Here is a 15024-nt window from a genome sequence, read left to right as displayed (position 1 = left end):
TACGATAAATACCATTCAAATGAATCCATGTTTTCCCAATAACCAATAAGATACTGTAGAAAAAAGAAGAAATGAAATTGAACAATTGTGATGTATTATACAAAAGGAGTTTTCTGAGCATTACAAAAATGTTAATAAAAAAACATAGTAATGATGCAGTTCTCCAAATTTTTACTTCGAAGAAAATGTATAAAAAGATGAAACATGCATACTTTACAAATATATGTTTAAAAACTCAACTCATGAAAGGTCAACATGAAAATAAGATGATTTTTTTTCAAAATATATGTTAAATTGAAACAAAAAGGGTTTATTTGAGATTGTATAAATAGTTGGATGGAATTTAATTCATTTATTCATATATATATTTTACTTTGTTTATTAAAAAAAAAGAAAAGTAATGAATGAAAAATAATTGTGATGTAAAATACAAAAAGTTTTTTCTGAACGCTAATATTTTATGGGAAAACATAGAAATATTGGATTTTAAAATTTTTACTTCGAAGAATATATATATATAAAAAATAAGTTTTTTTACAAATATGTAATTAAATTCTCAACTCAGGAAAGGATGGCATGAAAATAATTTTTTTCCAAAATATATGTTACATTGAAATCAAATGTATTAATTTCAGATTATGTGAATTGTTGGACAGAATTTACTTCAGTTATTCATATATATATTATTTTATTATTAAAAAAGAAAAAAATAATGAATGAAAAATTATTGTAATGTATTATTCAAAAGGTATTCCTGGATATTGCTATGATTTTATAAGAAAACATAGCAATGATTGAGTTTTCTAAATTTTTACTTCGAAGAACTGTATAAAAAGACGAAACATGTAAGCTTTACAAATATGTGATTACAATACTGAAGTCATGAAAGTAGTAATTAAATAATATTTTTTCCCCAATTCATGTTAAATTGAAATAAAATGTTTTTATTTAAGATTTTGTACAATGCTGGATGGAATTTACTTCATTTGTTCTTATATATTTTATTTTTGCTCATTAAAGAAGTTAAGAGCAAAATAATGGATGAAAAAATTCGCCTTATGCTATTATTGAGAAACATAGTAGAAATAATCTTTTTTTTTCATTAACTATTATTTCGTTCTCATTATCTCTAAGGATCGAATTATTTTGGATGATTATAATGCATGTTTAGTAATCTAGAAAGAAATAGCTAAAAAAGTCACAACAGAGCTTGGCAATTATAATGAAAGATATTCTTTATATTCCAATAGCCGCCTTTAGTGACTATTTGATTTTACTGGAAGCATAGCAATGATTATTTTCATATGCGTAACTTGATGATCGTGATTCCCACAACAAAATATTTTTAAGCATAAATTTTTGATAAACATTAAAAGCATGTTATTTTAATAGCCTTACACCTTTTCTGTTTGTTGTGTACTTAAATACTCTTGATGGAGTCGAGTATTATGATATCGTAATGCCATTAAAAGGCATTCCTTTTCCTAGTGTGACACACAGATCAAAATTCTCATCAATTAAGGTATTGAATTTCATTTTTATGTGTTCTTAAAATTATAATTTTTTGTGAATGTATACAGTATTATTTATTAACTTTATTTCATTCCTTACAAGGATATTATAAAGATATTCCATTATTGTAATAAAAAACTTCCACTAACTTGGTTTATCTGTAGTTTTCATTTCTAAGACTTTGAATGTAATTATTAGTAAAAGTATAAAACAAGATTGAATATTTTCCATGTCTTAAAATGATAACATTCAGAAGATATGAATTAATAGCACACCTATTGTTGTAATTAATTTAAAGTTATTTCATTGCAAATTAAAACTGGAATCCCTAAAAAATCTCCAAGAAATGAATTGTGCCCTTAATTAATGCAAGTTAAAACTTTTCCTTAAGAACATAAATAAATTTTGTCAAAGGAAGTGATTAGAAAAATTTATTAAAAGAGTGATTAAAAATGTAATTTTAATAATTAGATTTTAACGGAGTTGTTATTTTATAGCTGTGTTTTTCAATATACAATATTCATATATATTCATATTACCGTTTTGATATTTTATATTACCTAACAGTTTACAAACAATTTACTGACAGCTTAATTCATTTAAAGATGAAATACAAAATAAATTAACTAATGTGTCAGTGAAACTAATGACATAAATTAAATTCAAAATAATTTTCGTATAAATTCTGAAAATACACTATATTTTCTACTAACAATTTGCTATATTTTCCAAAAATAAACAAAAAAATAAAGCATAAAAAAGATATTAAAGATTAATATTTATTTATATTTTACGCAGAATAAAATAACATTGAATTTGTATAAATATGCGACAAAGTTGCAAATTATATATAAAAAAAGTTTTAAATAATTACTTTAAGGGACAACTATATCCAAATAAACTTCATTATGTAAAAACTAAAATTTATCTTTAAACAATATATTTGATGATTCATGATCTTAAGAAAATTTTTAGAATATTTAAACAAATATTGAATTCATGTTCAAAGTACTTTCCCTCCACTTTTCTTGAAAAGCACAGCAAGGTCTCTGTCACCATCCTTTCAAAAAAGAATATTAAAGAGATACCAAGGACTGCTTTTACTTCGCTTTATTGATTTTTTTTTGAAGAGAATTATTTACGCTATAACATAATGCAATGAAAAATCCTCTTTTTTCGGTAATGCTTTAACAGAAAGAAAATAAGAACGTCTTGACGAATTTTGAAGCCTTTCTGAATCAATACTTTTTTTTTTTTGACAAATGGTTCGTCTCCTGTATTATTTGGCGATGTATATGATTACGTAGAACTTGGAAATTCCGCTGTCTTTTATTACAACAATGCTAAATTTGTTGTCTGCTAAATTGCAGAATATATCTTAACAGCATTCTTTCGAAACTTTTTGCAAGTGACGTTGATTTCTAAAATTTTATTTTGTTTTTCCTTGCATGATAACTGTTAGCTTATGAAGGTTATAGCATCGGAACCAAAAAGTTTACATTTAAGGTCCCGGCGTCTTTTACTTATTTCTTTACATTTTAAACCGCTTTCAACTGCGAGACATTACGACTGATAATATATATTTATACTTCTCTTTATAAATGAAAAAGTTATTTTTCGGGTAAAAGTATATAGGTAAATAGTAAAATAGTTAATATAAATGCAAAGTTAACTGATTAATCAATTTGGAATAATTAAAATTAAACTAAAACGCAATTTGATAATATAGTGTTGTTTGTAAAGTTTGAATGAAATTTTTAAAGAAAGATTTTTTATCATGTTTTCTTATATTGAACAACTAGAAAAGTGTTTTTAAGATTTGTGAGAATCATGGATGCGATTCTTATTATAGTTTATACTCTTATTATAGTTAATACATTGTATTTATAGTTTACTTATTATTATAATTTACACTCTTATATATTTATACATCTCTAATTATAGATTATACATTGTTTACGTTTTGATGATTTATTGATAAATAAAGTTCTTTATTTTTTTTTAAAAAAATAGCATTTTTATTGATTCTTCAAAGAAATATTATTGCTCTCATTTGGTTGATTAATGGCCTATATTTCAACTATATGAAGGTCATAAAATCGATGTTGTAATTTCGAACGATATTAAGCTGAACAATGCGAGACCTAAATCCCATTTTCCAATATTCTATACTACGCCCATGTTAAAAAAGCATTAAACACCAAGTGAAAAGAATAGTCTTGAAATTAAAATCCGTCAAATAGACTTACATTGATGGTGTTAATTCATAATCGTTATAAAAATACAGCATAAATCGTTATAAAAATACAAAATAAATCGTTATAACGAATACAAAATGAATCGTTATAAAAATACAAAAGTAAATTTCATTTCCTTGTTATTTATAAAAAATTAACACAGGAAAAGTATTTAACAAGATTTTTGAATTCAAAATGCGTCAATATAGGTAATAACAATAAAAAAAATATCTTTCTGTAACCATTCATATTTCAATAAACTTCGATAATACAAATAAAAAAAACTGTATGCAATGATGCAATAAATTTAATGAATATTCATATACTTATTTACTTAGAATATGTAAATAAAAATGAATGCTTTGTAGAAAAATGATGAAAGGGACGATAAAAAAAGAAAAAAAAAAAAAAGCTCGGTTTATTAATCTATATACTTATAATAAAGCTCAATGTGTGTGTGTGTTGGCGCTCTACAGGCCAGACCGTTTGACATACGGCTACCAAATTTGGTACATGTATACCTTGGAGGCTGGGAATGTGCACCTGGGGTTTCTTTTTTCGAATTTTTAATTAGAATTTTAATTATTAATTAAAAACTAACTTTCCCGCCAAAAAAATCTTCCAATTTCCCCACCGCCAACTTTTCCGCCAAAAAAATCTTCCATTATCCCCAGCGCCAAACGAGAAAGGCTTCAGTTTTTTTTTTCTCCCAACAGTAATGAGGCTAGGGTTAAAATTTTTCGGCGGATTATTTCAATCGGTTCTGTTTATTTTCTTAATGTTTGATGCATTTAAAATTAAACATTGTTAATGAATCAATCTTTCAGATTCAATCTGAAGTACTTTTGAATTAAAATAAAACAGAATAAAGGAAATTAAAAATTTCTAATCCGCATAGCGTTACCCCAACTGGCGTAGAAAAAATCACGTATTTGCGTTACGTAACCGTCGAAGAAAATTCACGCATGCGCATTCTGTTCTGATTGTTGCCATGACAACGTTATCAATGGATGATTTAAATTATTTTTGGGTTAGTTGCATGCTTTTGTAAGTAAATTGTATTTATGTTAGTTATATATTTTTTGTATATGCTTATAGTTTTAAGTACATCGTTTCTTAAGTAGTTTTTTGAAAACCTGTTTTCAACCGTTTATTTTAAACGATTCGTTTTATTTTCTTAGTGTTTGATGCATTTAAATTTAAACATTGTTAATGAATCGATCTGCTCATAATGAATCTAAGAAAATTTTGTTGACCAACTCTTGAGATATTACATAAATTAAAAAAGATATTCTTTAGTGCCCATAAAGTTTAAACGCTGAGTGACTCTATTTTCAGTAATCAGATTATAAAAAAATGCTTTGTTTCAGTAAAAAATATTATTATATTAATTGAAGATAAATTCTTTCCACTTTAATTTAAAGCATAAATTCTACGGGTGCTAACAGAAAATGCGAGAGATACATATTACGTTATGACTGAAGGCCTTTATAATATTATGAATGAATTATATGATAATCAAAATTTGAAGATTTAAAATATTTTGATGAAGAAGCTATTAAAGTAGAAATTGCATAAAATATTTAATTATTAAAATTTTAACGAACATTAAGATTGGCGAACCGGCTGGTCGCCAAAGGCGGCTAGTAAATAATAAAAACGCCTACAGAAAGAAAAGTCGATTTCAATGAACAAAACAAGAATATCTTTATCCGACCAGTAAAAAATTCATATACATGTAGGGTTCAAAGTGCTTTCCTCATTCATTCTGAAAGTACATACCAACAACCTCCAGATGCCTCGTCTGGCTAATCATGGGTGCGGTGTTGATCTGGCACATATAGTGACCACTGTCCTCCAGTTTGACCTCTCTAATCTCCAGCCACCAGGACCTGTAGTTATTGTGATGAATGGATATTCGTGGATTCCGTGTGATCAGTTGGTCGTGGAGAGTCAGGAGGATGTGGCGATCTTTGTGGATCCAAGCCAGCTGAAACAAACAATACAAGAGAGGATTTAGAGCGATCAAATTATGTCTTCAACAATATGTCCTTCGAATAATTAACTGTAAGCCCTTCTAATATTTATATAATTCTGAGCACTTCTATTTAATTATAAACCCTTCTAATATTTATATAATTTCAAGCCCTTTTAATATTAGTTAATAATTATTAATATTAGTTAGTTATAATATTAGTTAATAATTAATTTATATAGTTCTGAGACCTTTTAAGATTTTTTTAATTCTGTGCCTTTTTAATATTAAACTTCAACTCTAAATATCAGTTTAAACCGCCTCTCCTTTTCAATGATGAAGCTGAACCTACAAACTGATTTTCAGAATCATTTGAAAACCTTAAACAGTTTTTAATCTGTTAACCGGCGAATTAAACTCATTTTACAATGCGGCTTTTTTTGCAGTGAGAAGTTATTTACCCCTAAAGTAATAAATGCAAATTTTGTTCACTTGTTAACTATTTATTTTTATAAAAGATTTTATGATATTTCAAAAATATCCTCTTGGCAAACAGGAAGGCAAAAGTAAAGGATGGAAGTCAAAGGTACTCCTTTACATCCAAGTTACTATCTAAATTGTTGATGTTAGAAAGTCAAAATTAGAACTTGAAAATCACTTTTCAGCCCCTAACTTCTAAGATAATGCTGTTGTAGAAGAATTTTGAATAAAGTTGTTTATCTTAATGGGGCGCTAATCTTGATAACTGGAATTTTTCTCTGTCTTTAACAGTACGAATGTTGTAGTGAAATGAAAATTTCCACCATTCTCTTCCCCTTTAGCTAGATGAGTCATCTACGAATTCATCCGAGAATTTTACATTTCTAATAACATATTCCAAGCCAATTAAAATCCAAATAAAATTTCTCTATTTATCCTGTTCGCAAGATAACATGTAGCCACCGGTTTTAATGGTTTATAATGACGTAAAATACAATGCAATCCACATATTTCAAAAATTTCCATCATGGAAAAGGGTATCAAGTCCATTATAGATGTCTTCTTTATACGATGAAATGTTTCCTCAAACCCGGTTAAAAGGTTAACAAATCAATATTTATAGGTTGACTGCATATTATCAGTAAATTGCTGTAAAAGCCATTGAAAATTTCTAAAGACCAAACTGGTAAAAAGAGGTAATTAAGAAAGAATTTTCTCAAAATTTAAATTTGATTCTAATTTCTTTAATTTCTCAAAAAGACACAACAGTTGTAGACCTATCATCCACCACTTTCTAAAAAATACATACACACAAAAAATTAAATTCCCTTTTCCCACTCATGCTGACTTCCCTACTCGTTGGAAGGTTTCATGATTCTAGATTTAGGGGACATGCAGTGGTGTTAAAATTTAAAAAAAAGTCTGTGTGTCTGCTTGTCCGTCCGTTCTTGTAGCTACTTTTAGTTGTTTTCTTACTTTTCCTAAACTAAACAGTTTCCGTTTCATGCAATTTCCATATAATTTACAAATTTAAAAGATTTATAATGCTTAAAAACGTCGATGATGTATTTTCATTAATAATTATTGAATTCTTAAATGTCCATAAAAAACAATATAATACTGAAATCCTTCTCAGATTTCATATATCTTTAAAATAATTATATATATATATATATATATATATATATATATATATATATATATATATATATATATATATATATATATATATATATATATATATATATATATATATATATATCATGCTCATAAAATATAACACGAATTTCAAAATTTTGGTGATTTGCAAAATAGAGAATTCAGCCAATAATAAAATACAACTAAACAGAAGAGAAATTCGTTTCATTGAGAATACTTTTTTATTACTAGTAAAAGAGTAGAGGTAATGACATTCTTATTCATAAAATTGAGATGCGCTAACAACCAAAAGAGAGGAAAAATATCCGTTTTCATGAAAGTTTTACCCATTTCAAAAAATGAATAGAAATATGAGCTTTATTGCTGAAAGTGAAAGAAACCCATTTGAACACGCAGTTGATGTAATCTGCAAATGGCTACATTTTACTCAGCTTAAGATAATATTTACATCTGAACAATGCATTTTTTTAGACAATGCCTATTTTGTTAGGCGGAATTGCTTGTTTAAATTGCATCTGCTTTACAATCCATTTGTTCCTTTTGATTGTTTCAAATAACATTTCTCCGGTTGTATGATGCAAAATAGGTAGCTAAATTTTTCAGAAAAATTCCAAGAATTTCATCTGCAGTTGGTTGGAAAATTTCAAATTTCCGTTATATTCAATATGTTTGAATCAAATATATAATTGTAAAAAACTGGATTCAATTTCCGTGACGTTATTCTATTGTTTTGATTTTTGAATCGAAATATATTATTTTCAGTTTTAATCAATCAATTTTTTACTAATTACATGATATCCGCAAGACATTAAATTGCATATCTATATAGAAGTCAACAATATTCACAAATGAAAAGAGTGAAAATTCAATCTCTAGATATATTATTGTAGGATACTAGTTGCACAATTCTCCACAAAAAGTAAATGCATAACATGCAAAAGAATGAGGGTAGTTCTAATTCGTTTCTGTTAATCATATAAGATTTCACAATGCAAATTTCATTGAAATTCATCAACCAGTGTATCTTCATATTGCACTGAATCCATTTGGCAGAAATCGTAAAGTAAGATTGTATTGCCGATTGGTATCCCTTGGCCATATGAAAAGATGCCAGTGTAATGCTTTTTGTACTATGCATGATGATATGTAACCATGCATCCGAGATTCGTAATAAAGACGTGACAATGGGAAAATTGACCTTTTGACATTGAAGTAATATTTTCTGAAGCAGTCTGAAATAGTTCCAATATTTGGTGAAAGAAAGTTGATTGACTTAATACAAAGTTTTTAAAAGGAAAAACAATCATATTCTATTTTATTAAGAGGAAAGCCCGAAAAATCGTTAATAGTCAGAAATTCATAGATAAAGCGACATATTTTTGAATTATGCTGAGTTAGAACATAACTAGGGATTGCAATACCGGACCAAAATTTCAATACCGGTATTCGGTATTTTTTAAATCTTAATACCGGGATACCGGTTTTAATACCGGTATTAGAAATTTTGGAAAAAGAAAGAAAACACAGGTGTTTGTTTGTTTTTTATTTGCCAGTTTTGTTAGAGAGTGTAAATATCACAAAAAATTATTTGTAACTTATAAATTATAACAGTATATGATCACAAAAAAGTAAAGAAACATCTTATTTATTTAAATCGCAAAAATAGTATAAATATCACTATTCAGTTTGTGGTACTATTACAAATTTTTGAAATGTGATCTAAAAAAACGTAATGCATCGATTGTACTGTCATTAAGCCTGAAAAGTAATTTTGTGTAAAAATTACCAGTTGTCGAAAACGCTCTTTCGGCATCTACGCTAGTTGGTGGTACTGTTAGCAATGCGCGATATACTTTTTCCAAGTATTTACCTCTAAATTCCTCATCTTCAAATAAATCGATTTCTTGTCGGATGGTTTTGGATATAGCTGATTTCTGTATTGTATTTTGGTTCGTTGAAATTTTTTTATTTATTGCTAATTCTAATTTTTGTTCAAGAGACGATTCCTTTTCACTATCGACAGTAGTGACATCATAATCTTTAATAATTGAACCAAATTCTGAATGTGGATAGGTTTGTGGGAAAAAAATTTTTTAGAAACTTTACTCTAACTTAATTAGATTTGAATTGATTATTTTCTTTTCTTCTTTTTTCTTTTCATTTTTAAAATCGTTAGAATTATGTAAATACCATAAGACATTTTCTATTTCGGTATGCCTTTATTCTGTGCGATTTTTCAATTTAATATAGTTGGACTCCGAAGTTTCTATATCCACAGTATTTGGATTCTTCTGTTCTTTATATTTTTGGTATAATACATCTATTACTACTAATTGAATTCCATGTGCATAGCACAACTGCTGATTTGCACCAATCAACTTTCCAACTATTTTTATAAGTGTTGCTCCATCAGTCGTTATGGATACAATATTTTCTTTCAGGGATAATCTATGTTTCGCTAATTCAGATTTAAGCAATTGATTAAGCCATTAATTAGCTAATTTCGCCCGTTAGGGAGACATAAAAACAAAAACGTATACTATATTGCTGTGTTCGCGATACCTAAACATATAGTGGAGACAATTTAAAAAATTTCTAGTAAATACCGAAAAACCGGTATTTAAACTTGTGAATACCGGTATTACAAAATTGTACAAATGGCTCAAAATACCGGTATTCGGTATTCCGGTATACCGGTATTGCAATCCCTAAACATAACCAAGGGCTAGAACCCATAACTTTGCCCTTCCGAATCAGCGTCTCAGTAGAGAAATGACTTAAGCTGAAAGGTAACCAGTTCCCATGAAAATTAATTAATATAAATTATAGGTATCTATTTTCTAAATAATTATATGTATACATTTAAAAGCATCCATGAATATCAAAAGGACAAGAAGGTTGAAATTGATATTCGATAAGAATTGAAAATAGAAATATGAATAATCAGGATAAAGTATTTTATTTTGCATTTTTGTCTTTCAATCAATAGATGAAAAGCACCTTCATTGATTAATTGAATTATATTACAAGAAACTTCATTAAGTGCCGATTTAAGTGAGCGGTCAAAAATGCTTACGATCCGCTTCTTTAAGAACTTCTTCATTATTTTTCGAAATTCAAACATTTGATTATGGAGGTAAATGAAAGGGCGAACTCTGAATCCGAAATGCAGAACTTCATTTTAGAACTTAAAAAAAATCTTACCCTGTAGTTTCCCAGATTTTCTACGACGCATGGTAGAGTAGCTGTTCTGCCTTCTGCCACGGTCAGATTAGTAGCCTTTTCTGCGAAGTAGGGCACTTGTTGATGGTGTTGTCTCTCTGCAATGGAAGTCACTTATTTTATAGAATAGTTTTATGTATTTCAATTTATATAGTTAACAATTTTAAGAGAAACTAAAAACTAATAAGACTTCTCAAGTAATGTCTATTATTTTCAAAATATCTTTTCGCATAAAATGAAGAATTCCTTTTTTGTAGTTTATATAAAAGTTATCTGTTTCCAGTTCGTAAATGTAAAAAAAATAGAGTTAAAATTGCTGAATGGATAAAAAAAATCCTATTTGTTACACTTTTACACGATATAATATTGGGTTGGCAACTAAGTAATTGCGGATTTTTTTTAGAAAATCAAAGACAATTTTTTCATGGAACTAAATAACTTTATTCTGTAATGTATTGCCCATTTTGATCAATTACCTTTTGCCCTCTTTCAGGCAGCATCATAATCCCACGTTCATAAAACTTCTGGTTTTTATTAGCAAAAAACTGAATCAGGTACGATTTGACATTATCATCATTATTGAAATTTTTACCATTCAAGGAGTTTTATAAAGATCGAAACAAAAAGTAATCAGATGGTGCAAGGTCAAAACTATATGGTGGATGTGGCAAAACATCCCAACCAAGCTCCAATAATTTTTGCCGAGTGACCAAAGATGTGTGTGGCCTTCCATTGTCATGATGGAATACAAAACCTTTTCGATTTGTCAATTCGGGCCGCTTTTCTTCAACTGCGTTGTTTAATTTCGTTAGTTGTTCAATGTAGACATCAGAATTGATCGTTCGGTTGGGTGGTAAGAGTACAAAGCAGACAATTCCTTTGTAATCCCCCCAAACTGATAACAAAACCTTCTTTTGATGAATATCAGCTTTTGATGTTGTTTGAGTTGGTTCACCTGGCCTGCTCCACAATCTTTTTCGCTTGCTATTGTTGCAAACAACCCATTTTTCATCGGCAGTTTTCAGTCGTTTTAAAAATGGATCATTTTTATTACGTTTCTTTAGCAAATCGCAGCTGTTAATGCGTTGCGTTTCTTTCAGTTCGTGAGGAACCCATGTATCCATGTTTGAACATAGCCAAGTTGTTTTAAGTGATTTTCAATGCATGTATGTGATACCTGAAGCTTCTCTGCAATCTCACGTGTTGTACTGTGACGATCCGAATCGCTTATTGCTTTGATTAGGTCGTCATCACCTTCAACTGGAGGACCAGAGCGTTTTTCATCTTTGAGTGAAAAATCACCAGAACGAAATTTGGCAAACTAATTTTGGCACTGCCGTTCTTTTAAGGCTTCATCACCATAAACAGCACATAACTTTTTATGAACTTACATAACTTTTTATGCGTTTTTCCCTTTGCGGAAATAAAAAAGCAAAATATGACGAAAATGTTCCTTTTGATTTTCCATTTTTCAACGAACGCCAAACAAAAACTACGCAACCGATCAAAAAACTTTTTCGACTGATTGACAGCTGAATTGCCAACTATCAAATAACAAAATGTGTTTTACATTTGTACTACGTCTGCAAACCTAAAAATTCAATTGAAGCCATCTATGAGTGAAGTCCGCAATTACTTAGTTGCCAACCCAATATTTATATAAACGCATTTATCATGTTGAAGCTCGAGTTTTAGCTGATCTTTAACTATGTTATTCAGATGTTATTACATGTCCTTTTTTAAAATACATTGAATGCATCACAAATAATAAAGTCAAACGAGTTTTGCTGTACGACAATTTTGCTTATATTCGTAATCTGACAGACTAAATTCTGCATAACCCTTGTTAATATCTAAAATAATTATATGGAAGCGGTATGAGAATATCAATGCTCAGAATATCTTAACCAATAAGGACCAAGAGTACGGCTCAGCTACTTCTTGCGTCACATTCGCTTGCACAACCCCTTTTTACAGAGGGGTACATATATATATATATATATATATATATATATATATGCAAATATGTGCCGAAAAGAAGACAAATTTGGATTTACTTTAATATATTTTTCCAAGGAAAGGCATAGTTTGTACACGGAAACAACCGATGAAACACCTCTGTTTACATCGAGACACAAGAGAAATGTGTAAGGAATTTTTCATGAATATATTATTATGCAATAACCAGTGATGCAGTGAGTACATGTCTTGTTTTTATAAATAACAATGCCCATCTTCATCATCTAACCATCGAAAACTAATGCCTTGAAGAAAAGGGTAATTAACTTCTTGAAGTAGCCAGACTGCTTTCTCAATATGAATCAATTTGTGCATGTGTGCAAAGAGTGGGATACACTCTTCTAGAGGCAGCAATAATTCATTTTCTCCCCTAAGATTAATTCAGAATTTAGGTTTCATGGATGGTCTGTGCATATATATATATATATATATATATATATATAACTCTTAATTTAATCCAAATTAATTTTCAAAGCTTTATCTTAATTCAGCTCATGTCAAAGTCATTCTAAAATATTCTCTTATTTACTGATCCCATTCCACTTTTTCTATTTAATTAATTGAACTGAAGTTTCGTAAAAACGATGCGCCATCAGTTCCACGTGCCGAGTGAAAATGATTGTTGCCCTTGTCATAGGTCAACATGTGTATTGAATCGACAATTGGTGGAAATCTCATGTTATATAAGACCAGTTACAGTTTATTTCGCTCTTCCCCACTTTTTTTCTTGTCTCGTCCTATGGCTCACGTGCTCTGTCCGCACCTTCTTGTAAATATATTATGCTTTACCGGGATGGATTAAAACGAATTTAAAAATGCAAAATGTCTCTTCTATGTCTTCAAATCTGCAGTTTGCTTTTAAGAATTAAATGCTTACACACATATATGTATTATATATAACTTTTTATTATTTTATAGTATTTTTTGTTGCTTTATGGACAAAGTTTCATTAATTCTTCATTTTTCATTTTCACAAAATTTAGTGTCATGGGTGTAAGTCCATATTATCAATCATAATGATGAGAGAAAAGAATTAAATCTCGAAGATATTTCCTCCAGAGAATATTAGAATTGCTCCAAGAGTCTCCAAAATATTGTGAATAATAGATCATAATAAATAAAAAGAAAATTGTTCTTTAGTTTGAACAATATGCATAAAACTTTTTTATGGAGCGACCATTAATTACGGCAAGAAGACATTTGGAAAGATGTCAAGATAAACCTTTTTGTTTCTTAAAAGTGTCATCTTAGTCATTGTTAGTCATATTCGAATATTAAGTTATGTTACTAATTCAGTTGCTGAAATAAGTGAAGTATAAGTATCTAAGTTTTTTTTTCAAAAATTATGCCAAATAAACTGAAAGAAGAATATTTATTCTTATTCTTATGATTGTAGCTTATATAAGCAATATTTAATTATAAATTGTCTTTTCATCTCTGTGAAAATATTTACAACTTTTTGTGAATTCTCATTAAGCTGTTAGTATGAATAACTAGATATTATTGGGTTGTTTTCATAGAGTTTGAAAGAGTGGAATGAAACATGGTCTTGCACATAATAATGTTTTATGCACGCAAGCCATTAAGCGAAGCAGTTATGCTTCGCATCAAATTGATGGATTAATTTGGTGTACTATATTGTCCCATAATCACGTGATTATCACGTAATCACGTAATTTAGATAGTAAAAAAAAAGCAAAAGCTTTTAGTTAGCTTAGTTACATTAACATACCGTTTTAAAGCAACACAAGGGCCATTTTGCGACTGAAATCGTAATTTTGAGCAGCGTTCAGATAACGAGATCGACATTTGAGCTGCTACCCCCTCCAGACTTCCATACTACACCAGTGAGAGGTCGTTTGACCCTGACGGATTTAGCGTGCACCAGACCAGTTTACCCGACGGTTATTCGGTGAAATTGTGCCGAAGCCGAAATCTATCATCAGGCCACCGCAGCCCTCAGTGATAACTTCCAGGCAGACAGTAAGGTAGAGATAGATTAAATTCAAAGCTATAACTTGAGAATATAAGAGGAAATAAAACTGAATTAGTACTATACATAAATGTTGATTTTCCCCTTCTAGCTTAATGTCACTGAGTCCCAAAAGCAGTAGTTAATTTAGTACATCAAATAAGACTACTTGACTTTTGCCTGCATTATAAGGTTAGTAACCTATGTTATAACTTAATTAATTGTATTAAATAATGTAACTTAATTAATTGTATTCCATGGATTCAGATATTCTTAATTACTTATTTTTTTAAAGATCTGTGTCGTAGTCATTTTTCCACTAAAATTTTTATCAAGTATATAACTATTAATATAATACAATATCACCATAAATGTATTATGTGCAAAAAAAATCTGTTCATTAGTTATTTTGTTTATGTATGAGTATTATGGGTGAACTTCCTACTACT

At 28.9% G+C, this 15024-nt stretch overlaps 1 protein-coding gene across 2 annotated transcripts in view; it reads right to left on the bottom strand.

Annotated features, from left to right (window-relative positions):
* Positions 1 to 15024, bottom strand: part of LOC129981616 (neurotrimin-like) — a 128598-nt gene that overhangs the window by 31448 nt on the left and 82126 nt on the right. For both annotated transcript variants that reach the window (XM_056092528.1, XM_056092529.1), the window contains exons 2-3: positions 10567 to 10682; positions 5532 to 5739 (exon numbers count right to left, since the gene is read on the bottom strand). In XM_056092528.1, the coding sequence (XP_055948503.1) occupies positions 5532 to 5739; positions 10567 to 10682 (324 nt within the window). The remainder of the gene's footprint in view (positions 1 to 5531; positions 5740 to 10566; positions 10683 to 15024) is intronic.

Source organism: Argiope bruennichi, chromosome 8, assembly GCF_947563725.1.
Source record: "Argiope bruennichi chromosome 8, qqArgBrue1.1, whole genome shotgun sequence".
NCBI classification, from domain to species: domain Eukaryota; kingdom Metazoa; phylum Arthropoda; class Arachnida; order Araneae; family Araneidae; genus Argiope; species Argiope bruennichi.
Note: the sequence above shows the minus strand (reverse complement) of the source record. Positions and strands in the feature narration are given on the sequence as shown.